Source organism: Lates calcarifer, linkage group LG21 (assembly GCF_001640805.2).
Source record: "Lates calcarifer isolate ASB-BC8 linkage group LG21, TLL_Latcal_v3, whole genome shotgun sequence".
Lineage (NCBI taxonomy): Eukaryota > Metazoa > Chordata > Actinopteri > Centropomidae > Lates > Lates calcarifer.
In genome coordinates this window covers 6,225,432-6,250,896 of record NC_066853.1, presented here as the reverse complement: position 1 = coordinate 6,250,896, position 25,465 = coordinate 6,225,432, and the positions used below count along the sequence as shown (strand labels likewise).

General features: G+C 36.8%; 1 protein-coding gene and 2 long non-coding RNA genes across 3 annotated transcripts in view; 2 read left to right on the top strand and 1 right to left on the bottom strand.

Moving 5' to 3' along the window:
• veph1 (ventricular zone expressed PH domain-containing 1) overlaps positions 1-13,856 on the top strand; it is a 76,036-nt gene extending 62,180 nt beyond the window's left edge. The window contains exons 13-15 of the mRNA XM_018681179.1: positions 5,993-6,129; positions 9,931-9,984; positions 10,145-13,856. Of these exons, the coding sequence (XP_018536695.1) occupies positions 5,993-6,129; positions 9,931-9,984; positions 10,145-10,327 (374 nt within the window). The 3' untranslated portion in view covers positions 10,328-13,856. The remainder of the gene's footprint in view (positions 1-5,992; positions 6,130-9,930; positions 9,985-10,144) is intronic.
• A 1,529-nt stretch (positions 13,857-15,385) lies between these two features.
• Positions 15,386-21,411, top strand: LOC108886355 (uncharacterized). Its single transcript, XR_001961436.2, has 5 exons — positions 15,386-15,572; positions 16,752-16,815; positions 17,374-17,445; positions 18,471-18,532; positions 20,031-21,411. It is a non-coding gene; the product is annotated as an uncharacterized LOC108886355 (long non-coding RNA).
• LOC127139069 (uncharacterized) lies at positions 19,381-24,348 on the bottom strand. Its single transcript, XR_007808955.1, has 2 exons — positions 23,892-24,348; positions 19,381-20,057 (listed from the first exon to the last, which is right to left on the bottom strand). It is a non-coding gene; the product is annotated as an uncharacterized LOC127139069 (long non-coding RNA).
• Between the last annotated feature and the right edge of the window lie 1,117 nt (positions 24,349-25,465).

The window sequence follows — 25,465 nt, the reverse complement described above, 5'->3', positions numbered from 1 at the left end:
CACAGGCCTTAAAATCTGCGTGTATAACCTTATTTCCTCATGCCTCTACATGTGCATTTTGTGCACACATTCACTAATGTCTGGAAGACAGATCCCCTGTTTGCAAAAAGATGGAAAACCCCAAGCAAGGCTCTCCATCACTCTGCTATCAATCACTGAAGACCTGGCGGACAGAAATTCTCACCTCCAGGAATTATGTTGCAAATTCAGGAGATTCCCTCGCCAAAGAGAGACATTTATCACACGGTGCCAGAGTTGAAGTGAGTTTCATTACTGCAGATGGAGAATTTGCTTAAGTGATCTGAGACCGCATTTCTCAAGGGTGCAGTTAGGTATTCTGGTAATATCATCAACCAGGGATGTGGTCATAAGGAAACATATTAGCTAATACCCTGCCACTGATCTGTAAAGCTTGACTGTCAAACCTTCAAACCTTCGCTCATTTAAATCTTAACTACAGACATCATCTAATAATATAGATATAGAGTACCACATGTTCACTAACCTTGGCAGGACTGGATTCAGGTTTTATAGGTTTTATAGCTTTACTCTGTAATTTTTATGACTCTTTTTATCAATTCTTTTACGCTCTTATTCTGTCACTGCAGCTCAGAATAATATGAGGGCATGTTGTGATGATGATTGGAAATACACATAAACCCTCTTTCACTAGAAAGGTAGTCCACACACTGGTAAATACTTCCCATGATTATAAATGCGATATTTCAGGCAGATAGTCTCTCCTCTTCCCAGTCTCTGCTTTGGCACCAACAGATCATCATATTTGCCTCAGACAGCTAGTATATGGCTAGAATCCCAAAACAGCTGTAATATATACAGTGTGTACAGATAATGCTGTGACACACAGCAGCAGCAGAGTGGACAACTGAAACCAGCTACAGGTGGCAGAATACTGGCGAACAATAGGCATCATATTTGTAGTCTCCTCTGCTATGAATCCATCCTATAGCTGCTTCTCTTCTTCTGTGTTCGTTATCATGTGTTGTATTCTCTTTACAGTCAAACCAAGCCAAATATAGGTGTCTACTTTCCTTTGACTGTTCCTTTTTAAAATCTATTTTGCAACATGTTTTTGCAAAGCTAGGCATGTTACAAGAAGCAGTTTTTCTCTTGGTAATGACTCTGCATTTTTTCCAGTTATGAAATTCCATCGCTCAAAAGGGAAACCTGACATTTAACACGGGAAGGGGGGAGGGCGGGTAAGTTGTTTACAACCACATTTTTTCCCATAATTGATATTTAACGAGGATGAGTGAGTGTACTCTCAACTGTGGTTTATAGTCTTAGTAGTATAGTATAGTCTTCAGTCTTCTGGATAGATCTCCATGCTCTTCTCACACCTCATCTTGCTGCTGTTAGCCTCATGCCAAAAACTACAAACCACAAACTGTTACACACATGTAGTCGTATATTACGAAAGCCAAACAAAGTGACAAACACAAACACGAAGCATGAAGGTCTTTTCATATTTGGACCTGAGGGTAAAAGTAGGCTTGTTTGGACAAACAGCTGTTTCTGGTAATGATTTGGGTTTTGACTCTTGTCACAGTTTTGAAATCCTATCTCTCCCGTGAAGCACCAAATCCACAGTTCTCATTCTATCATTCTTTCTGTTATAGCCCTGAAAATGTCAGTGAACCCATTGGAATTGCCTGGTTTTCTGCATTCATTGGTGATGAAATGTGATCTGATCTCCACCTGAGTCACTAGTATAGACAAAAACAATGTCCATCCATCCATTATCTATCTACCTAAACTTTTTTGGGCTCGAGCCAATCCCAGCTGACACTGGGGGAGAGGCAGGGTTCACCCTGGACAGATCTCCAGCCTGTCGCAGGGCTGACATACATACATTAAACATTCACTGTTGGTGGAAACAGTAAGTGAGAACTTGGATTTAATATGTACTTGAACATCCTTTGGCAGCAATAACCTCAACCCTGATATTATCCTATAAGATATCTTGATAAACTGAATTAATTTTCTCCCTCAATAAAAGTGAGCTGTCCCGTCCCAGAGGCAGCAAAGCAGCCCCAAATCATGATGCTCCTTCACCATACTTCACTGGTGCAATACTATTTCCATGTCAGTATGTAGTGTCCTTTTTTCACCATAGGTAATGTTGCCTGTTCTCAGACAATTCAATCTTAGTTTCATCATTTTACAAAACATTTTTCCAGTAGCACTGTTCAGTGTCAAAGTGCTCTTGGGCAAACTTCAGCCAGAAAGTGATGTTTCTTTTGGAGAGGTATGATTTGCGTATGGTAAACTCATGACTCTCACTCTGGCCTTTTTTTTTCTTTTTTTTTTTACTGCACTGAGCATCTGTGTTGTGCCCCTGGAGTCATCTCTGTCTGGTGACCACCTCTACGGTGAGTAGCCACAGAGCTAAATTGCCACTAAACTAAACTGTCAAACTGTGGACTGATGAATATCTAAACTCTGAGACGGCTTTGTAATCTTTTCCAGCTTCATGCAAATCAACAGTTCTTGATCGTAGGTCTCCTGAGATCTCTTTTTTGCGATGCGTGGTTCACATTAGCAGACGATTCTTGTGAATAGTTTTTTGTTTTGTTTTGTTTTTGTCAAAGTAGCTCTAACCCACACCTCCAGTCTGGTTTCACTGACTGGACTCCAGGTTTGCTAACTCCCGACTCCAATTAGCTTTTGTTGATGTCATTAGTTTAGAGGTTCACATTCTTTTTCCAATCCTGTGTTGTCTCAGTCTGTCTCAGATGTATTCAATATGGGCAAGAGCAATAAAATGATTATTTGTATGTTACTTGTAATTGTAACTTAGATGAAGAGCCTACTACATTCTAAGACAAATTTATGAATGCAGGTAATTGACTTACTTCTTCTTATGAATGTAGCTCAAGATCCATTTGCACTAAAATTTAGATTTAGCACTAAAATACTGTATGTCTGGGTCAGATGATCACATGTGGACAGCAATAAACACAGGTGTGAATGCAGCAGAAACGCACTGAGGACACATGATGATTGACCATATGCAGTTCTCGTTCTGATTTGATTTGGACACAAGAATTCAGCGTTTCCTTTCCCTGCTTACACGGACATCCTCAATGTTTGTTTGTGACTCAGTGTGTGCATGTCTGTGTTATGCATCCTCGTCTCATTGTTTGACGTCAGTGTGTCTCGAACGAGGGGTCGTGAACTATAGCCCGTGCCTCAGGCAGACAACAGATCCAGAGATCACTCACCAGGTGTCTACATCAAAGCAAAGTGATGGCACGGGGGACAGTGATTTATGCGCCTGACAAGTTTATTTCTGCACCCAAAAAACTGAAATATTTGTTAGATGATGCAGATAAAGTAGTGGGAGTGTGTGCAGTTGTAAATGAGCAGTGTTGCTCTATAAACAGGCTGACAGGAAGTCTGAATGTTTCGCTCTAAGACACACAGACTGATCATTTAGAAAGACTGCAAATGTTTTACTCAGATGTTTGGCATCCTGGTGAATCATCAGTAATATGTAGAAAACATACAAACTCAAAACAGCACTACAACTATCACCTTAAAATTAAAGGGCCAATTCATTAAAAAAAAAAAAAAAATTTAAATCCTTGAGGACACAACTTTTAGCAGTGTTCTGTGAGTTGTTGAGATTGTGGAAAAACATGTTACTGTTTTTTTTATTGTCATTTTTTTTTTTTTTTTCAATGTTGTGAGCACCACTTAGAGAATTTCCTTCACTTCCATTGTATTTGGATAAAGTTAGATTAAATTTGGATGTGCTGACCCCGGATATTTATATCTATCATTCTATCGTTCTTTCTGTTATAGCCCTGCATATTCTCTGTTATGTTGAGCTGTGTCATGTTTAGGACTGCAGTTTTGGATTATTGTCATTATTATTCATTAATATACAATTTTTTGATTAAGCAATTCATCATTTAGTGTGTTGCATGTCAAAACATACTATTAAATGGCCATAAAAAGTTCCCAGACCCAGTAATAATGTCTTTATAATGCTTTAAAATGTTGTTGACCATCTGCCTCTCCCCTCCTCTCCCCTCTTCTCCTCTGATCTAAAGTTCTGTTGACCTTTAGTAGTGTGTCCTGTTTGATGTTAGGTACCTCTGTGAATCATCTTTTACAGCGTGCCCACACATTCACACACGCTCTTATCAAATTGCACCAATCTCTCAACTGTTTAAGTCATCATGGATACAAAGAGTGGCTCTGTCTGGTTTGTCCTGGGAAGTTCGCTCTCCAAAACGGTTAGAGTACACACACACACACACACACACGCGTATGCACGGGCGTCACATTGGTGATGAAACAACTGCTCAAGTAATCAGTTACTGCAGTCTCATAGATTCACATGCTGATGGGAAATTAATCTGCAATCATATTGAAAATGGATTTGATCGATTTTTTCATGTTTAGTATTCAAGCATAGCACCTATACACATAAATACAAAAAGAAAAAAATAACACTTTGATGCATGTAATTATAGACACTGACATGTATACACACACACACACACAAACACACACAATCAAATCGGTACTTGATCCAAGTTCAGGACGTTGACGTGGGTGAGTGTTTCTAATCAGACCAGTCCAGACTCGACTATGTGGGAGTTCTCAATGTGATCACACACACGAGTGAGACAAAATGTCTTTGTTGATTTGAACTGAACAATCCATTAATGTTGACTGGAACTGGATAAGTTCAACTTTGTTCATATCGGAAAACAATTTCATGCAAATGCAGTTCAAAGTGTGTCAGGGTTATGAAACATTTCAACTACCAACTAAGGAAACAAAAAGAACAAATACAAAATAACTTTATGGGAATACTTAAGGGGTTGGTTTTACAGTAAATAAGTGATGTAAGTCTCAGATAAGTAGGGTGACTGGGTGATCCTCTGAGACCTGCAGGGTTCACTAGATTTGGTGCATTCACAAACCTTTACAGTTGATGTATTCAGGATGTTTCTGGCAGAAATACTTGTTACTGCCAGCCCATGTCTAAAGCATAGCATAATCTTTTCAGTATTCATTCTTCCAGAATTCATTCTTCACATCTTCGAGGCAGCCATTAATGGCAGGGGTCTGAAACTCACAGAGAGGCTATTAGCCACGATGCTGATTTTGTAGAACGGTGTGTTTTGACACTTTGTGGTGCTTTTTAATACAAAAACCCACTAAATTTGAACAATATACACTCCAAAGCAGTGAGTCATATTGCTTCGCAGATTTTAGTAATATTACTGAGATTATTTTCTTTGAGAATGACTTTTTTGGCTTTCTTGTTGCTCATTGAGACAGGATGTAGTCACATTAAACTATTTTAACATTTAATGTACTGGAAAAAAAACTATCTTCCTCTACTGAACCCATCTTTCCTCTTTTCTTTTGGTTTCAAAAAGAGACATTAAATCATACAAGTATTTCTGCTGACAAATTGCACAATTAGGTGCAGCTTGCTAAATTCTCACTGGAAAATTAAATGATCACTTGAAAATAGCAGAAAAAAATCTTAATCGGAAAAAATGGAAAAGTAGAAGTTTACCAGACAGATGTAATGATAAATTCAAACATGCAGGGGATCTTATGAAACTGTTTGGTGGGCTGGATTTGGCCTGCCCTGTGGTATAAAAGTCAACTTGCAGAGGCTTGAAACTTGCTGGAGATGGATAACTCATCACATTGACAAATACAACTTGTTGGTTGCCAAGCCAAATGTTTCACAAACCACCTTTTTGCTCACTGTTTACCTTTCGGTCCTGATTTTCTAGCGACATAGCTCATGAACACAGTGCTGTTCAATGGCACAATGAGGCCACAAACGCATCATAGTAACAGACCCCTCCGTTGATCTGTTGATCCGTTGATGGCCAGCAGTAATGTGACATGAAAGCACTAATATATTTTCTTTCTCTCTCTTCTTTTTATCTGTATTTCTTGGCTTCTGTCTGTTGTTCGTGTGGCCCTCCAGTCGTGAACCAAGAGGGACAACCTCTGATCGAGGGGAAGCTGAAGGAGAAGCAGGTCCGCTGGAAGTTCATCAAGCGCTGGAAAACCCGCTACTTCACCTTGGCAGGAAACCAGCTACTCTTCCGGAGAGGCAAATCGGTACGTAGCCAATGAAAATGAAGCCACCTTGTACACAAGCACGCGCACACAGAGTGTGAGTCCCTGGCCTCTCACTTATAAAATCCTCATTAATATTTCCCCGTTCTGTGTCATTTGAAACATGATGAAATTCTGCATGAAACAGTGGAAATCCCATCTCGTGATAAGCTCAACTGTCCCTCCGGAGTGTCCGGTGAATCCAACCGTAAGAAGCCTTGGCCCCGGTATGGACTCTTGGGAGACTCCCAAGGCCAAAGCATGATGCTGCAACAACATGAGTCACTCTCACCCTCTATAACTCAAAGCAGATATTATTACGCATAAGTAGCAAACACAGAGAAGGAGGTACTGCCTCATACAGTATGAGTTAAAGAAAGACTCATCTGAACAAAGGTGAGGAGATTTCCCTCAGGGCTGATACAACACAGTTTTTCCTCCAGCTCCCCTGTGTTTGCTTCTGACTGAGGCTGAACAAAGGCTGAGCTCACCGAATACAGAATTATTGTGCAAAGGAAATGTTTGCTTCATCAAAAACACGAAACAAAAGTGCGAAAATGTGTCGAGGTCAGAGTTCTTAAGAAGTTCACAAAAAAAAAAAAAATACAGTCAAGTTTGATTTTAACCAGCTGACGAAAGACAAACATTTTCAGTCTGAAAATCAGATTTATGTGGAAATTTGACTACACCTGTGTGTATTCGTGCCTGTCTCGTGGTTAAAGGCAATCACCCACAAGAGTGAAACAGCTAATTACAATTAAAATAATTTTCACAGCCAGCAGGAGATTGAATGTCCTCTGGGTCTTTAAACAGTGTCATGTTTATACAGTCAGCTCCCAAAAACTACACAGAGGAATATTCCCTGGTGGTTGAAATGCAGAAGTAGATTTTAGTTTTAGCTCTTTCTTCTTTTCTTTTTTTAACTGCAAACAATAGTCTTTGTGCTCCCATCCAAATGCTAATGGATTCCTCTCTTTTTTTGCAACAGCCACAAATTGGAAAAATTTTGTGTCTTTGTTCTTGGAGCTCAGTTTGTCTTTGCCAGCATGAGGTGGTTGGTATGTTGTGAAAGACTTTTTCCCAGCTGGGAGTGAGATTAAGAACCAAAAAAATGTGTTAATTCCCCTATATCAAATGAACGAGTGGCTTCCGCACAGAAAGGTTTGAAACATTCCCAGAATCCACACAGAGCTGAGACTTGCATCTCACTCTGGTGTTAAGGTTATAACATTTATTCCCAGGAGCACTAACCAAGTGGGTAAAATATGTTCAAAAAGAAGAGCGCATATTTTATCTGTTGTTTGCTAAGTCACAGTGTGCCCTCCTATCAATACTGCATGTTCTCCTTAATTGGGTCCAGACAGAGGGTGATGCCAAACTGCACCAGGCCTGGGCTTCAGTTTGGGATATCCTCATGCACAGGGTTTCTGCACCTTTATTAAAGACCACAGAGAATGCCATTCAGTACTTTTTTCACAGTCATACAGGTTAAAGAAAACAAGCAACAAGCCCTAGTGTCAAAAGTTAAAAGATTACAAAGACAGGCATAAGTGTCTTAAAGTTATTTAAAGTCTTAAATAACAACAAAGAGAGGCACATTGACCACAAAGACACTCAATACAGCCACAAAAACACACAAAGGTGTCTGGAAGTCCTGTGTATGAGGGGTTCGGGGCTCATTGAGGGCTCATATTCCATCCATGCCTGGACCCAGATAAGGGGCAGAAAACTGTCAGATGGATTAACAAAATAATAAATAAATAATCAATCTGTTAATTTAAGTCGTTGCTAAAATCAACACACCATGAGTTGATGAGCCCCCTAGTTACTGTCAGAGTCAGTGTGTCTATATGTTGTTGCTGCAACTTAGAACACCCCAGCTGAGATATGTGGATATTAGCTAGAGAACAAGCATGTATACACCTTATCTAGGTTACTTTTTAAAGGTCATGTGTTTACAGGCTCATCTCATCATCGCATATCATAAAAACAATAATGTGATTTTGACAGAACAGAAAATGGTCTGTTCAGCAGCCAAGTGCTGTTGTTCTGCTGTGCGTGTCAATGCCAGTAAGCAAAAAAGAAACTGTCCACTGCCCAATTTTTTGTGAGAGTACAAGAATGAATGATAATATAATGGCATAATAATGTGAATGCAAATATTTTTGCTGTCTCAACAAATACACCAATCTCTCTAGATACTAGAGTATTGTTCCCAATGCACAGGATCCTCCAGTCCTCCTTCATAACTGTCACCACTGTCTCTTAAACTGCAAACTGTCAGATGCACTAAAAGTACAAAAGACTAGTAATACTAAATAAATCTGTAGTACAATTCACAAAGATGTGAAAAAGTTAGTGAGTGGCATTTGAATGAAGTATTCTGAGATGATACGGTGTGTCAGTAGTTTATTTTATAGATAAGATAAAAATGTTTCACTATTTGGTTAAAATTAATCAGATGTTCATTTGAATCAGTTCATTGATCCACTGACATGGATGAGGCCTCTGACTCAGACCCTCAGCACAGCTAGCCGGGAGGTAAAACTGTGAACATGTCGACTCCAATTCAGTGCTTTTTAACACACACACACATTCACTCACACCCACACACCACAGAAAGGATGTGGGCAGTTGCCTTGAGTCTTGCAGCTAGCTCTGGTTATGTGGTTACAACCACATCACTAACTAACCATGGGGTAAAAAGACACAGCTGTGGTGCAGTACACCCACAACCACACCTCACCACATTTAAAAACACTCACAGTGAAAATCACTCTTAGTGAGGTAAAACACAGATGTGATGTTCAGCAGAGCTGAAGGGTTTTGTTTCCTGCCCTGCTTCTCCAGGGCAGGAAACAAAACCATTCAGCTCTGCTCTGGAGAAGCAGCAGAACAATAAAGTCTAATTGTTCATCCTGTAAATGGTTTGTTCTGAGGTAGAACATACTGGAAACAGCACTATGACACAGTGTTGTGGTGCTGGAAATAGGACGTAACAAGGGATATTCATACACTTAAAAAGCACAAAGAGCTGTTTAACTTGGCTGGAGACTGATTTCTTATTACACTTATATGACAAAAAACACATCACACTGCAAAAATCAACCATGGAGAAAACTTGTAGCAATATAATATCTCCCTGTCAGGATAAATGCAGTGTTTATGACTGGACTGTTGCTGACTTATGTAATATTATAGAATGAAGTAAAAGAGTTGTACTACTGATTCATGGGTTAGGCTCAGCCACAAGGGGGTATCTTTCGATTGCACTTAAATACTTTGTAATGTTTAACATTATACCAACAATGGTGAAATGCAAGTATGTAAATTTGTTTACTTAAGTAACACTGTGAGGTACTTGTACTTTGCTTGAGCAATTCATTTTTATGCTACTTTATACTTAAACTCCACTACATTTTACTGCATTATGTTTATTTAACAGCTGTAGTTAGTTATTTTACAGATTTACAAAAATAAAAGATGAGAGTCTTGTTATGGATGATGATATATTTTTATAGGATAAACTACCCAAAAAATAGTTCAAATTTGCTCCACCTCATCTTTATGTGTCTGCAGATTTGAATACGTTTTCCACCCCGACATACAGTTTTTCTTATTAAGATCTCTTTTCTTAAGCCTACGTTAACTCAGTGGGCACAGATTGTACAGCTCCAGATGACCCACAAACACCCATAAATTATATGGTATAATGGCTGCTTGAACATGAATTTCCATCTGATGTTCTCATTTGTTCTCATGTTTGACTGAATTCTTTACTTCTCTGTTGTGTGTCCTCCCCAGAAGGATGAGCTGGATGACATCCCTATTGAGCTGAGCAAGGTGCAAAGTGTCAAGGTGAGGAGTTATATAGTCATCATCTCCTGCTCCCAAAACAGATCACATCCCTAAATACTATGGATAGGCTTATATTACAGCTGGACACTGTATGTAATGACATGAATCTCAAAAATGACAGCAACTACAATCATCATCTTCTCCCCCTTTCTTTCCATAGGTTGTAGCCAAGAAGCGTCGGGATCGGGGTCTGCCCCGGGCCTTTGAGATCTTCACTGACAGTAAGACGTATGTGCTGAAAGCTCAGGATGAGAAACACGCAGAGGAGTGGCTGCAGTGCATCAATGTGGCCGTGGCTCAGGCCAGGGAGAGGGAGAACAGGGAGGCCACCACCTACCTGTGAGACCACCAACACAGATAGAGAAGCGAACTCACACATATGCAGCCAAACTTTCGCTGTGTGAGGTTTTTGTTTCTAGTTGTGGGGCATTTTTTAAGCATTCATAAACAACCAACCAGAGCTGTTAAAAGGAAAATATGGAGACTGTGATAACCCTGAGGAAAATAACACACATATATACTGCCGGTATATACATACACACTGCCAGTAGAACTTCAGTAGCACTATAACTTCATATCTGCATTTGGCGGTACACTATCTTCAATCTCAGATGATGGAGCACCTTTCAAAATCAATCAAAATGACTCGTTATGCAGTATTTTTATAGAAATATGACTTATTCGGCCAGCAATAAAAGACTCATTATATGAATTATGGTTACATATTTAATATACTTAATGTTACCACCATGGACCTGTTTATGATGAGACATATATACATCTGTGGACCATCATTAGTACTTATAATGAATGTTACATTAAATAAGTGTTAAAGACTGACTGGATCATTCAGTATGAAAATCTGAACTTGTACTGCTTGAACCCGGAGACTGCTGTGAGCTTCAGCAACCAATCAAAACCAGCACCTACAGAAACTTGGGATTTCTGGATTTAATGATACGTGATGATTGAGATGTGTTTGAGTCCAGACTAGTATTTAGCAATAAAGACTTAACAGACCTCATAAAGACTTGTAGCAATAATGAGACTGAACAGTCGCTCTTGAGAGCAGGAAGGATGAAGAGGAGCCTAATGGACAGCAGATGGGAAGGACATTCAATACTGGAATTGTGTGTGTGTGTGTGCGTGTGTGTGTGCGTGTGTGTGTGTGCGTGTGTGTGATTGTAGACATAGTCTTTAAAGGAATAGTTCAACATTTCAAGAAATATGTCTATTCACTTTCCTGCCAAGAGTTAGATGAGAAGATCGCAAATCAGTACAAAGAAAGTTTCAAAATCTTCTGGCACATTTCCTAAAATGTTTAATTATCCCTTTAATATGCATATTGTTTTTTGTGTAATATGGATGTACATATTTAAGCCAGTGTTTTTTAAATAATTTTGTATCATGTATCTTCTGTATTTTTTACTTATACTGTATTTTTCATCACTAACAAAACTTTTTTCCCCCAAAGTCAGTAGGCGACAGCTTGAGTTGCGTTACTTTAGAATCGAAATGTTTCATCCAACACATTCAAAGAAAATATTTTTTCTCTTTCTGCTCTTTTACAAACAAGCCCCTTAAGAATCTGTGCAATGGTCAGCTTTCTTTTCTTTTGCAATCTCAGTGCTGTATAGACTGGGCTATTTTTGGCTTTCCCGAATGAGAAACGTCTGCAGCAATTCACTCCATGTTTTATGAGGAGTCCTGTCAGCCCAATTGTTGCTTAATAGTGGAGTTTAGACCACAGATTTCTAAGAAAACACTGAAGTAAATTAGTGGTTTCCTTGTGGTATTAGAGACTGTGCCAGTTCAGTCATTTTGATTTAAGATGATTCAGTTAAAGGTTGTGTTTGGATAGCCAGAGACTGAAGGTGATCTCTCATTGTAAAACAGACCTTTTCCAAAGGTTAGACTTTGAAACTTGTGTTTTTGGTGGTCTTTGGATGATGTGGACGTGGGGGTCTTACTGTTAAAAAAAATAGAGCTCCAATTCTTCCTCAGATTTCCTGATCCCGATTTCCTCCTCTCCACTAACTCACATCTATACAACTTTCCACCTGAAAAATCAGCCTATGGCAATGCCTGTGCAGAGCACTATACCTCCCTTATGTTACTCACTAACCACAGTGCAGATGACAAAATGTCTTGACCCAGTTAAGCTCAGAACTGCCAGCACCAGACAAATGTTCACGGTCAGCCATGGCAAATCAATTCTTTGGCCCAATGTCTGATTTTGCTCCTTATCTGGATCCACATCTGAGGTGTGTGTTTGCCCACAGATGAATACATAGCTCTCCTTTTTTGTCATCAAATGCTTTTGGTTACATATATATATATATAGAAAATGCAGTGTTTGGAATTTTTGAAAAATGCCTAAGGTTGTCTTAATCTTAACTCGTGTGACAGCACATTATCTGTGGTCATAGTTTGTCCTAAAGCTAAAACCCTGTTAGCTATGCTAAAAGTTAGTCATAACACTGCTTTTCCTGCTGTGTCAGGTTACCAGTGTTTGTACTTTTAGCTGTGCCGCCGCCCTTTACGCAGCAGAGCTGACCTGCATCTGCTTACGCATAATATTGTTTACATCCTGCCTTTCCATCACATGATTCCCCCTTTTATTTTAGAATAATGACCTACATACACGGCTGGCTCCAGGCATAGCAATGCTGATTTGCCAGTCTAATTGAAATATCTCAAAATATATTGGATGGACATTCGTTGTCGTCAGAGGATGAATATTACTGACTTTGATGATCCCTCACAACCCACAAGGGATAAGTGGTAACATTTGATCTAGTGTCAGGTTTAGTTGCTGTTAGAAACTGCTATTCACAAACTGTCACCTTAACTGTATACTATACACACATATTATTTGACTGTAGTGGCTGGAAAGCAAATGGTAAATCTACTGCCACTCTTATAATTCAGTAAAATTCATGTCCTCTGCCATACACTCTACTGTAAATTAGTAACTTTACCCCTTTAGTTGCACAGTGTTGATTTCTTGGTGTTTGAAGTGAATGTCTGATCATATGAATGTCAAAGTTTTCTAAAAGTAACAATGTGAACATTGTCTGCTGTCGTGCTGCCAAGTTGGCCTTGATTCCAAGCCTCTGGGGCCATCTGGGGATATCTTTAGCCAAACAAGCTATTGTTTTTGAGTAATTTCCTCTTAATTAATTGCATTTGTAGGCAGCTGCATAAGTAGACTGGAGGATATATTATCTATCTATCTATCTATCTATCTATCTATCTATCTATCTATCTATCTATCTATCTTCATTCATTCATTTGTTTGTCTCAGATTGGAGAATACTGAGCTGTGACTTCTCACATCTCTTTAAAGCACAATGAGATTACAGTATATTCACAGTTTTGAGAGCAGATATTGGGATGAAAACTGCTGTAGATTTCAATAGTCACACACAGACTGTGTGTACGTGAATATGATTGACTCAAGTATTAAAGTTTCTGAATGTATAAAAAGCATTTTTGAGCATTATTGATTAATATCAGCCTTGTGTAAAGAATAATAGGAAAGATTAGATTTGTTTTGTTGTTTTCATTTTTTTTTTAAATTTTATGTGATTTTTGATATAAGGTCAATATTTATTTTTTACAACTGCTACTGTAACACGTCATGTCTGAGAGGACTACTGATACACTGAATGACAGATTTTCTGTATTCCCTTCCTTTTTCCCTTGTTTTTATATCACTATTAATTAATGCTGTATTTTATCAACAGTTAAACTGGTATTCTTATGGAGTCTATATTTGCCTGTTGCACCTTTTGCATGCCTGACACTGCTGCTTCGGCTTTTTTTCCAGACAGAATTGTACAATAAATCTTTACCAGTGAAAGCAGCGATTCTCTCCAGTGTCTTTCCAGTGTCTGTCTTTCCACACCTGGGTTTGGTTTTGGTCACTTGGAAAAAAATACAATTAAGATAATTAAAGAAATTGGTTTCCTGGATCTTCACAAGAAGAAAAAGATTAATTGATTTGAACAAAGTAGGGATTGTTTCTGTGCAAGTCCAGCTTTAGCTAATTTGTCCAGTTGAATTCACTTATTGGACTGACTCACTGAGCCTTGCCCATAGTGATTGTGATCCTCTGGCCAAAAGCTCCTATCTGTCGCTTCAGTGCTCTCAGGAGAACTCCTGAGAGGATGTACACACAGAAACCCTAAGGGCAGCTCACAGTATCTCTGACTGATCTGGAGATCATTACATTACATCCCAAAGCAAATTTTAAGTGTGGCATCAGTTTAAAGATGTTGTGCTCACATTAAACAGACCCATAGTACACACGCAAACAAACACACAGAGAGACAAAGAAAGAATTACTAAAATTATTCCATATGCCCACAGAGTGAACCAAAATGTTCCCTCCTCCGTGCGTGCATCTTGGTACTACTTCATCAAGCCAAAGAGTTTTCTCTGACTCCAAAACGTTCAGATTTCCCCCCTGCAGTCCGTCTGTTGAGATTGTTCTGATCCAGAAACCAGTTTCACACATCAGCTGAACTGAGACTGGCAACGTTGATTACTTGCCATTCTCAAACTGTCGTTATGTTCCTATTTCAGGCTTTTAGAGGCACTTCAAGAAACAGATATGTTGTGCAGGAATGGAGGAAAAAAGTTAGACGGGCTCAACCACAAACTTTAGAAGATGACTCAGTGTGAAGTATTATGAACCATTTGGCAGTAAGTAAGGATTGTGTGACTGTATGGTATTCAATGCAATTATAGACCATAATTTTAGCATTTATACCAGCAGAAAATGCACTGAAATGGAACTCTAAATAATTTTTGAATCATCATTTTGAACATTTAAAAATACAAATTTGGCTTTGAGATCAACAACAGGCATTATACCTAACAGAGATACATTTTGATCTCCATCAAATTTCAGTTAAACACACACAACACTTTGACAAGGTAGGCCTGTACTGCCGACTTCAAATCAAATCAAATGACTCGTGGATCTTGGATACTTTTGATGTTTGAAGGTCTTTATTTTGCCAATACTGCATGTCCACATGAGATGATACTGTATAGTGGGGTTATTCTGAGTGGGATCCTTCAGTTTCTGCAATTTTTTGGTTTGCATGGGTGTGTCAAACTAAGTACACATCTAGTGCTGCATTTTCTGTTAGCAAATTACAATAACGGGTGTTTTTTTGGCCACATGAAGGCAGCAGAAGCAAGTTTTGAATGTGACAATGATGTATGGTATTTTCACCTTTTAACAACATATCCAGCAGACAAGGCGCAACATTAGAATTGTCATCTAGTCTCATGGTTCTGGGCCATCAGGTGAATTTAACTGCCTATGTCACCTGACCTATGTCCGACCACTACGTGTCTCGCCATTAGCCAATGACCTTCTTGGGAGGAGCGCAGAGAGGCGGAGAATCGAAGTCGGAAAACAGATTTAAACCAAGTTTGACTCATTGCCTCTGTTTGCCAGTACTGTGTGAAAATGTTACTGAAGAGGTTTGGATGCTAAAACGAAGTCTGGAGCTGCTGTATTTTTTGTCGAACACGAGTGAGACTGGGCTGAACACACCTGCGGCGTGAGGGTAAGTCAAAGAGTTTAGCGGCTAGCATTAGCATTAATGTTATCAGAGAGTGTTAGCATTAGCATTACCTTGTAATGATATCGTTTAATTACATTTTCAGTCGTTTATATTGCATGAGTGAGAGTGTGTTTGTGTTTTCTGTGACTGAGGCGTCCCTGACATAAGTTGTGGACCCCCAACGTGGACGGATAATACCACAATGGGCTCATAGCCAACATTTTACCGACATTTTGCGTTTCTTTGTCATTTTCATTTTGTCATCCTGGTCATTTTAACTCGGTTTATGGTGGTTTATCATGTCGTTATCACCGGTTTGTGGCTATTTGTGGTTATCTTACATCATTGTGCGTCTCAACCTAGCTATCTTCCACCACGGTGTTAGCATTAGCATTAGAGTCGAGCGTTAGCATTAGCCTATTAGCCTGAACTGTTTAATAGTCAATTGTCTTGTTTATTCCGCATCTCTTTACAATAACTCTGCAGACATTTTACTGCTTCTTTGTAATATTGTACTGCGTCTTGGTCAGTTCATGGCGGATTATCATGTCGATGTGATTATTTTGTGTCTGTTTGTGGTGATTTTGCTTCGTTTTGCGTCTTTAGCCGGCTGTTTTACTACTACTTATGGTCAGTTGCTTTGTGGTTGCTTTGTATCATATTTTGTCTTTGTAGTTTTGTGTCTGTTCCAGGTCATTTAACGTTTCTTTGTGGTCATTTCGTGTTTTAGTGAGGCAGTTGAGCATCTCATTGTGATCATTTTTCAAGTCTGTTTTTTTGTCTTTGTCGTTTTGTGTGTCTTTTTAACTTTGTGGTAGTAATCTGGCCATAGCCATCCACTGATCCCCTGTTGTTTATATTATTGATTAGAAATTTGTTTGTAGTGACTTGAGACTTTATTGAACTCAGTTTTGTGGTAAATACAAGCTTGAAAAAGAGAGTTTAACTCTGTGCTCCTCCACAAGTTTTAAGCCTTTAAGATCACAATGTATGAGCTGAGATTACTGTTAGAAATCATTACAAAAAAGTGTTACAAAAAACATAATTAATCATCTCAGAACTCTAAAGTGTGATTGTAAAGGTTCTGGTGTTTAGTTTTCAGTGTTGTATTCTTCTACACTGTTCAAATTTTCAAGGTGAATTATTCTTTATTTGTTCAAGTGTTGTACTTGTATTTTCCAGGTTTACTCGTTCAGCTGCTGCAGCGTGGACAGGAACACCAGCTCTCACCTTACCAACCAAACAGGTGTGTGTTCTAAAGACTTACCCAGTCTGAAAAAATGTGCTGATGAACTGAATTATGAATGTCAGTAACAGAGTTATTGTTTAAATCCTTGATATTTAATTGAATTTATTGTTATATATAATAATTACTGATTAATCGTGTCTATAAATTGTCAGAAAACAGCCTCAAAATAGTTGTCAGTTAATTTTCTGCCTGTGGACAGAGGTATAATTAAAGATACCACAAGTTAAAATCCTGCTTTCAAAAATGTATTTAACTGATAGTGTTTATTATTGTCGTGCAGAATATACATGATTCCTCCTGTGATTAGTTGATAAGATGTAAGAATCATTTTAGTTAACTTTCCCCAAATATTTATTGTTGATTCTTAAAGGAGTGATGCTTTTTCTCGTCATATGTGTCAGTAAATTGAGACACTCCTTTAATGTTGGAAAATGTTCTGGTTTGGCTGTGATGTTGAATATTTATGTGTGTTTTGGGGTCAAACTGTCGATGAGGAATATGTCATAGTGTACTGATCATTTTCCTTTGTATATTTTATCTTTTTATTTCCTCCAGGTGTCACCACTTCATCCATGATTGCAGCCTTCGTACAATGAAGACATTTGAAACCAAGACAGAGGCCTCCAGGTAATTCACAAACAGCTCCACCACAACTGTCCAACACAGAGCTCTGACATTAAATTATATATCTTCAGTAATTGATCTGAAGTCTGAGACAGAAAGAGACAAAAAGACTCATTATTAAAGTTTATTTATTTAGTTCATCAATGTACAGTTCAAGGAAAAATACAGAATTTAAACATCAGCTCTCTCTCTCCATCTCCCTCCATCTCTTAAGCCTAGCACACACTAAAAGATTTTTAAAATCTTACCCAATGTAGATATTGTGAGAGACCACACACATCACGACAAATAATGTCACAGTTTTGTTCTTATTGTGTGTGGTGTGCAATGAGAAGACTAACACAGCACACCACATACAGATTCACCACCAACAACCAGAGTCTGGACTCTCAGAACTCCAAATCTCATGACCACGTCTCTTGTTTGTTGTACTTCTGTCTTCAGTCAGCTTGCTTCCTGACTGGCTATCGTCCTGTTCCGCGTGACAACCCACAGAGTGCATGCTTGGCTTTCCTCTCTATTCCTCCCACACAGGATTTCTGATTACAAATATTGAACATGTTTAATGTTTATTTGGGGCCGCTCTGATTGATCACATCAGCGGTTAAAATCACTCTTTACCCACCTTACACCACAGGAAGATCTGACAACATAATCGTTAGAACCATTTGATAGTTAGCCCTTTGCTTACTTTCGCTTTCTCTCTCTCCCTTTCTCATTAGTACAGTAAATCTTAAAAATTAACTTATTTGGTTCGGTGTCACACTAGTAACACTGGCATTTTGCTTCATATTGGCTTTTATCAACCAAATTTAGTTCAAATTTTGAGAGCAGCTTCTTCTGTCTTTGCGTATAAAGCAAATTTAACTCTTGGATCAGTTCTAATTAGTCCGGAACCACTTTGTCCGCACCCTGGTTTCTCTTACGTCTCTCTCTTTTGTTTAATACCCAGAAACACTGTGTGCTTTTATTTTGATGTGTTAAAAGTCACATCTTTATATTAAAGTTTGTTGTGTTTTCCTCCACAGGCTTCAAACGTCAACCATGAAATCACAGAGAGATGAGACAGACATGAAGACATTTCCAGAAGGTCAGTGTCAGTTTATTCTTTTCAGTCTGACTGTCATTATCTCAGCTGCAATTTGAAAAGTTATTTTAAAAACTTTTGTCTGGAACAAATAGCAACAAATGAAAGTTTTAATTAGTGTTAAATAGTATTTTTCAACCGTGTAGCTGCAAAAAATAAGTCTTAAATATATATAGAGAACATAAAATATAAAACCTTAGATTAGAATAGAATAGAAACCCTTTTAATAAATGGGTTTTAAAAAATAAGTATAAATAGTAAGTTTATTAAGTATTAAACCTTCAAAGATATGTCTAAAAACTAAGCATAATACCTATATAAAACCTATATAATTAAATGTAAAAATATGTGCAAATATGTGTAAAAATAAATTTAAAACAACAACAAAAAAAAAATATTTAAAACCTCAAATAAGTAGGTCTAAAAAATAAGGACCTTATAAATCAGGTTTGATAAATAAGGTTAAAATAAAGCATGAAACCTGTAAAAAAAAAAAAAACAATTTAGAACCTTAAAAAAATATCTAGACAATTAGTATTAAACCCATTAAAAGTTCAAAACCTTATACAATAAATCTAAAAAACAACTATAAAGCATTTAAAAATATATTTAAAACTAAAGTATGAAACTTTTTAAAAATTAAATATCCTTGAAAATATATATCTGAACAATGAGTTTAAAACATTTCAAATGTTAAATATAAAAAAATACATACAAAATCTTAGAAAATATATTTTCAAAATGGTTCTAAAAAATTAAATCATGAGAATCATGACATTTTTCATAAAATAAATTGCAATAAAATGATTTGTAAAACATCATTTTCAAAATAGAGAAATGCAACTCAAAAGTTTAGGAAGAAACTTTTAATGATTTTATTCCAGACAACATTTAACAATTACAGCAAAGATTATGACAGACATTTGACCACAAGGACACACTTGTTACAGCTGGTTAGGGTTAATGTAATTATGAGCACATTTTCCAAAGATTAACATGTCTTCTAGGCATTTTTGTGATCATTTAACTGTTAGTGCTACAATTATGAATTAAATAATTGTAGCATAAGCAGTTGAATGTTCTCACAGGGGTTTAATGAAGACATATTAGTCTTTGGAAAATGTTCCCATGACTACATTATAGGTGACAGAGAGAAACCAAGTGTTTTCACTTTAACAACTGGAACCCGAAACTGTTTACAGCAGTTAGATGATGGAGGTCTTTTGTCTACCATAATGTCCAGACTATATGCCACTACTTTTTTCACACGCTTTGAAACTTGTGGCTTAAACAATGATGCGGCTAATTTGTAGATTTTTACAGGCTAAGCGAGTTTCATGCTGCAAAAATATTTAGACACCTGCAGCTTATAGACAAGTGCGGCCTCTGTATGTACTTTTTTTTTTAATTTAGTGGGTGCGGCTTATAGTCAGGTGCGCTCAATAGTCTGGAAATTACGGTAATTAACAGCTTTGTAACACTTGACTTTTGTCTCTTTCAGCCATTCTGCTGCTGTCGTCTTCTCCTCCTGCAGAGACAAGAACATGTTAATCACAGAGACTGATCAGTAAATCTATTTTTCCTTTGCTAAACTGACCTTATTCATTGTTGATACCTAATTATGGTGATTTAAACTAAACTTTATACAAGTCATTCAGTATCACATATTTTAGAGTTTTTTTTTTCCGAATCATTACATAGTACTGAAATAGTTCTGATGCTATAAAAAAATAAGAAAATACAGTAATTATTACATAGTTATTTCTCAAATTTCACAGAGATTGCTAAACATGAACCATGTAATAAATACAGGAAAACAATTTAAACTGTACTGTTACTACAATGATGTTTAATAAGTTATTTTACTGAAATTATTTTTCATGACACATGCTATTGTATTTTTTTTAACAACGTAATATCCTGTGGTATCTTTTAATGATACTTAATATCAGTACTCAAATCCAAAGTATTTCTTGTATTACTATATAATATGTTTTATGTCTTGCCTTGTTTATATCATGCCTTTGCATATTTTTGTTGCTGCAACACTGAATTTCCCTGCTGTGGGACTAATAAAGGATTACCTTGCTCTCAAATAAATACTGTCTGTTTAATATTGTATGAAAGTGAATATTTCTAGCCAGAGGTTAGGGTTACAGCTATTAGCCAGTTACGTTTAGCCAGAGACTAGGGTTTGGTTAACACCTGTGACATTTCTTGACCAATTTCCATGCCTTATCATACTATGACATTTTTTGATGGTTTTTGACATCTTAATATACTATGACATTTTTTGACCATTTTTCATGCCTTATCATACTATGACATTTTTTGACTATTTTTCATGCCTTACTATACTATGACATTTTTTGATGCCATACCATACTATGACATTTTTTGACCATTTTTCATGCCTTGCTGTACTATGACATTTTTTGATGGTTTTTGACATCTTACTATACTATGACATTTTTTGACCATTTTACATGCCTTACTATACTATGACATTTTTTGACCATTTTTCATGCCTTACTATACTATGACATTTTTTGATGGTTTTTGACATCTTACTATACTATGACATTTTTTGACCAATTTCCATGCCTTATCATACTATGACATTTTTTGACTATTTTTCATGCCTTACTATACTATGACATTTTTTGATGCCATACCATACTATGACATTTTTTGACCATTTTTCATGCCTTACTATACTATGACATTTTTTGATGGTTTTTGACATCTTAATATACTATGACATTTTTTGATGGTTTTTGACATCTTACTATACTATGACATTTTTTGATGCCATACCATACTATGACATTTTTTGACCATTTTTCATGCCTTACTATACTATGACATTTTTTTGATGGTTTTTGACATCTGACATTTGACATTTTTGACATATACTATGACATTTTTTGACCATTTTTCATGCTTTACTCTACTATGACATTTTTTGACCAATTTTCCATGCCTTACTATACTATGACATTTTTTGACTATTTTTCATGCCTTGCTGTACTATGACATTTTTTGATGGTTTTTGACATCTTAATATACTATGACATTTTTTGACTATTTTTCATGCCTTGCTGTACTATGACATTTTTTGATGGTTTTTGACATCTTAATATACTATGACATTTTTTGATGGTTTTTGACATCTTACTATACTATGACATTTTTTGATGCCATACCATACTATGACATTCTTTGACCATTTTACATACCTTACTATACTATGACATTTCTTGACCATTTTTCATGCCTTACTATACTATGACATTTCTTGACCATTTTTCATGTTTTACTCTACTATGACATTTTTTGACCATTTTTCATGCCTTACTATACTATGACATTTTTTGATGGTTTTTGACATCTTACTATACTATGACATTTTTTGACCATTTTTCATGTTTTACTCTACTATGACATTTTTTGACCAATTTCCATGCCTTACTATACTATGACATTTTTTGATGCATACATACTATGACATTTTTTGACCATTTTTCATGCCTTACTATACTATGACATTTTTTGACCATTTTTCATGCCTTGCTGTACTATGACATTTTTTGATGGTTTTTGACATCTTAATATACTATGACATTTTTTGATGGTTTTTGACATCTTACTATACTATGACATTTTTTGACCATTTTTCATGTTTTACTCTACTATGACATTTTTTGACCATTTTTCATGCCTTACTATACTATGACATTTTTTGATGGTTTTTGACATCTTAATATACTATGACATTTTTTGATGGTTTTTGACATCTTACTATACTATGACATTTTTTGACCAATTTCCATGCCTTATCATACTATGACATTTTCTATGACATTTTTGATGCCATACCATACTATGACATTTTTTGACCATTTTTCATGCCTTACTATACTATGACATTTTTTGATGCCATACCATACTATGACATTTTTTGACCATTTTTCATGCCTTACTATACTATGACATTTTTTGACCATTTTTCATGCCTTGCTGTACTATGACATTTTTTGATGGTTTTTGACATCTTAATATACTATGACATTTTTTGACCATTTTTCATGCCTTGCTGTACTATGACATTTTTTGATGGTTTTTGACATCTTAATATACTATGACATTTTTTGACTATTTTTCATGCCTTGCTGTACTATGACATTTTTTGATGGTTTTTGACATCTTAATATACTATGACATTTTTTGATGGTTTTGACATCTTACTATACTATGACATTTTTTGATGCCATACCATACTATGACATTCTTTGACCATTTTACATACCTTACTATACTATGACATTTCTTTGACCATTTTTCATGCCTTACTATACTATGACATTTCTTGACCATTTTTCATGCCTTACTATACTATGACATTTTTTTGATGGCTTTTGACATCTTACTATACTATGACATTTTTTGACCATTTTTCATGTTTTACTCTACTATGACATTTTTTGACCATTTTTCATGCCTTACCATACTATGACATTTTTTGACTATTTTTCATGCTTTGCTGTACTATGACATTTGTTGATGGTTTTTGACATCTTAATATACTATGACATTTTTTGACTATTTTTCATGCCTTACTATACTATGACATTTTTTTGACCATTTTTCATGCCTTACTATACTATGACATTTTTTGATGCCATACCATACTATGACATTTTTTGACCATTTTTCATGCCTTACTATACTATGACATTTTTTGACAGTTTTTCATGCCTTACTATACTATGACATTTTTTTATGGTTTTTGATGCCTTACTATGACATTTTTTTATGTTTTTGACACCATACTATACTATGACATTTTTTGACTATTTTTCATGCTTTACTCTACTATGACATTTTTTGACCAATTTCCATGCCTTATCATACCATGACATTTTTTGACCATTTTTCATGCCTTATTATACTATGACATTTTTTGATGGTTTTTGACTAACTATACTGTGACATTTTCTGACCATCATTATTACTTTTGCATTGCTTTTATGTTACAGATTACTCTTACTGTTACCTCTAACATTAGATTAATTTTATCATTGCATATTACTTATGTTACATATTACCTCTAAATTTTACAGATAACTCTTACTGTTGCAAACTACGTCTAGTAACAGATTACTTTGACCATTACATCTGACTTCTGATATTGCTAAATCATTTTATATTACTTCTATTAAGACAGATTATTTTTATGTTATTTTTAAATTGCAGATTGCTTCTAATATTACACTTTACTGATATACTGAATACTGACCATAAACAATTGAATGTCAGTGCTCTGTGTTGGACAGTTGATGTAAAACTGTTTGGGAATTACCTGGAGGCCTCTGTCCTGGTCTCAAACAACTTCATCATTGTACAAAGACTCTCTGTGATCGTGGACAACGTCTCTGTGATTGTGGACAATGTCTCTGTGAATATTGTCAATGTCTCTCTGATCGGGGACGATGCCTTCAAATCTGGGAACTCCATCACTACCGACTTTTGCACATATCTCTGCGAGTCATGGACAATGACTCTGATCATGGACAATGTCTCCCCCATCCTCGACAATGTCTCTCTGATCATGGACCATGCCTTTGCGATCGTCAATGTCTTGGCGCCCGTGGAGGATGTTGTAGACCAAGTGGTGACGCCTGGAGAAAATCAAAGAGAAACATACAAAGGAAAATGATCAATACACTACTACCTATTCCTCATCAATAGTTTAACCATGAAAACACAGATAAATATTCAACATTACAGCTGAACCAGAACATTTAACAAAACATTTTTAAGCCTCAATATACCAAGACTATTTTGCCATTTTTGATGCTTTACTATACTGTGGCCACATACTATGACATTTTTGACGTGACATTTTTACTTCAGTTTTGGATTACTAATACTTATGCATTGCTTTTATATTACGGATAACTTTTATTGTTACCTGTAATATTAGATTACTTTCACGATTACATATTACTTTTCTTATTAGGGTCTGAGCATGAAGTGTGTGAAGGCCATGTAGGTATTGCACCAATTCTTATTATTATTACAACTACAACTCACGTCAGGGTGCCACAGTAACGAAAACACAAAAACACTCTTACCCACGCGACTGAAATTGAAATAAGGTCAAAATAAAGGAAGGTTAATCCTACGACGCGGCCAATGACAACACACGCAAGCCAACAATGGCTGAAAAAAACGCCCATTGGCCAGCTGACTGTTCCGCCTAGCAACCGCCTCTGATTGGTCTTATAATACATCAGGTAGGATACTGATATACACAGATACACTGGGAGGGAGAGAGAGAGAGAGAGAGAGAGGACGGATACAGAGATGAGACAACACATTCTTTGTTTGGATAATCCATTAAAATGTGTTTTCTTAACTTCTAAAATTTTGATTTGAGGGGGCAAGACATTTGTTGGGGGAGGCGTAGAGCCGGCCCCCCAGCTCTGATCGGTCACCCCCTCAGGAGACCATCATATCGGAGTGAAAGCAGAAATCTAAGTAGTTGATACCTCAAAATCTCAACAGATCATTTCAAACTGTCAGGTGGGATTTCACGCAGAGTACACTGAATGACTTTAGGCCAAGTAATGTTTGTCTCAGTGGTATATTTGACCTTTCACTCACTGAGGAAAGATTTACAGACCTGTCAGGACAACAGCCAGGTCACACCGTGGATACACCAGCATGCGTGTGACCTGTGTGCGAAGCAGCTTAAATGTGCTTCATAGGAGATCATCTGTTACCCAATGCTTTGGCAGAGCGAACGATACCTTCTTGTTGCACAATTTGTAAAGCATCAGATTGGTCGTGACAGGGATGTCAGTGTGCGTGTGTGTGTGTGGACCTTTTGGCAGATGTAATCACTTACTGTGTGACAGTGACATGATGAAG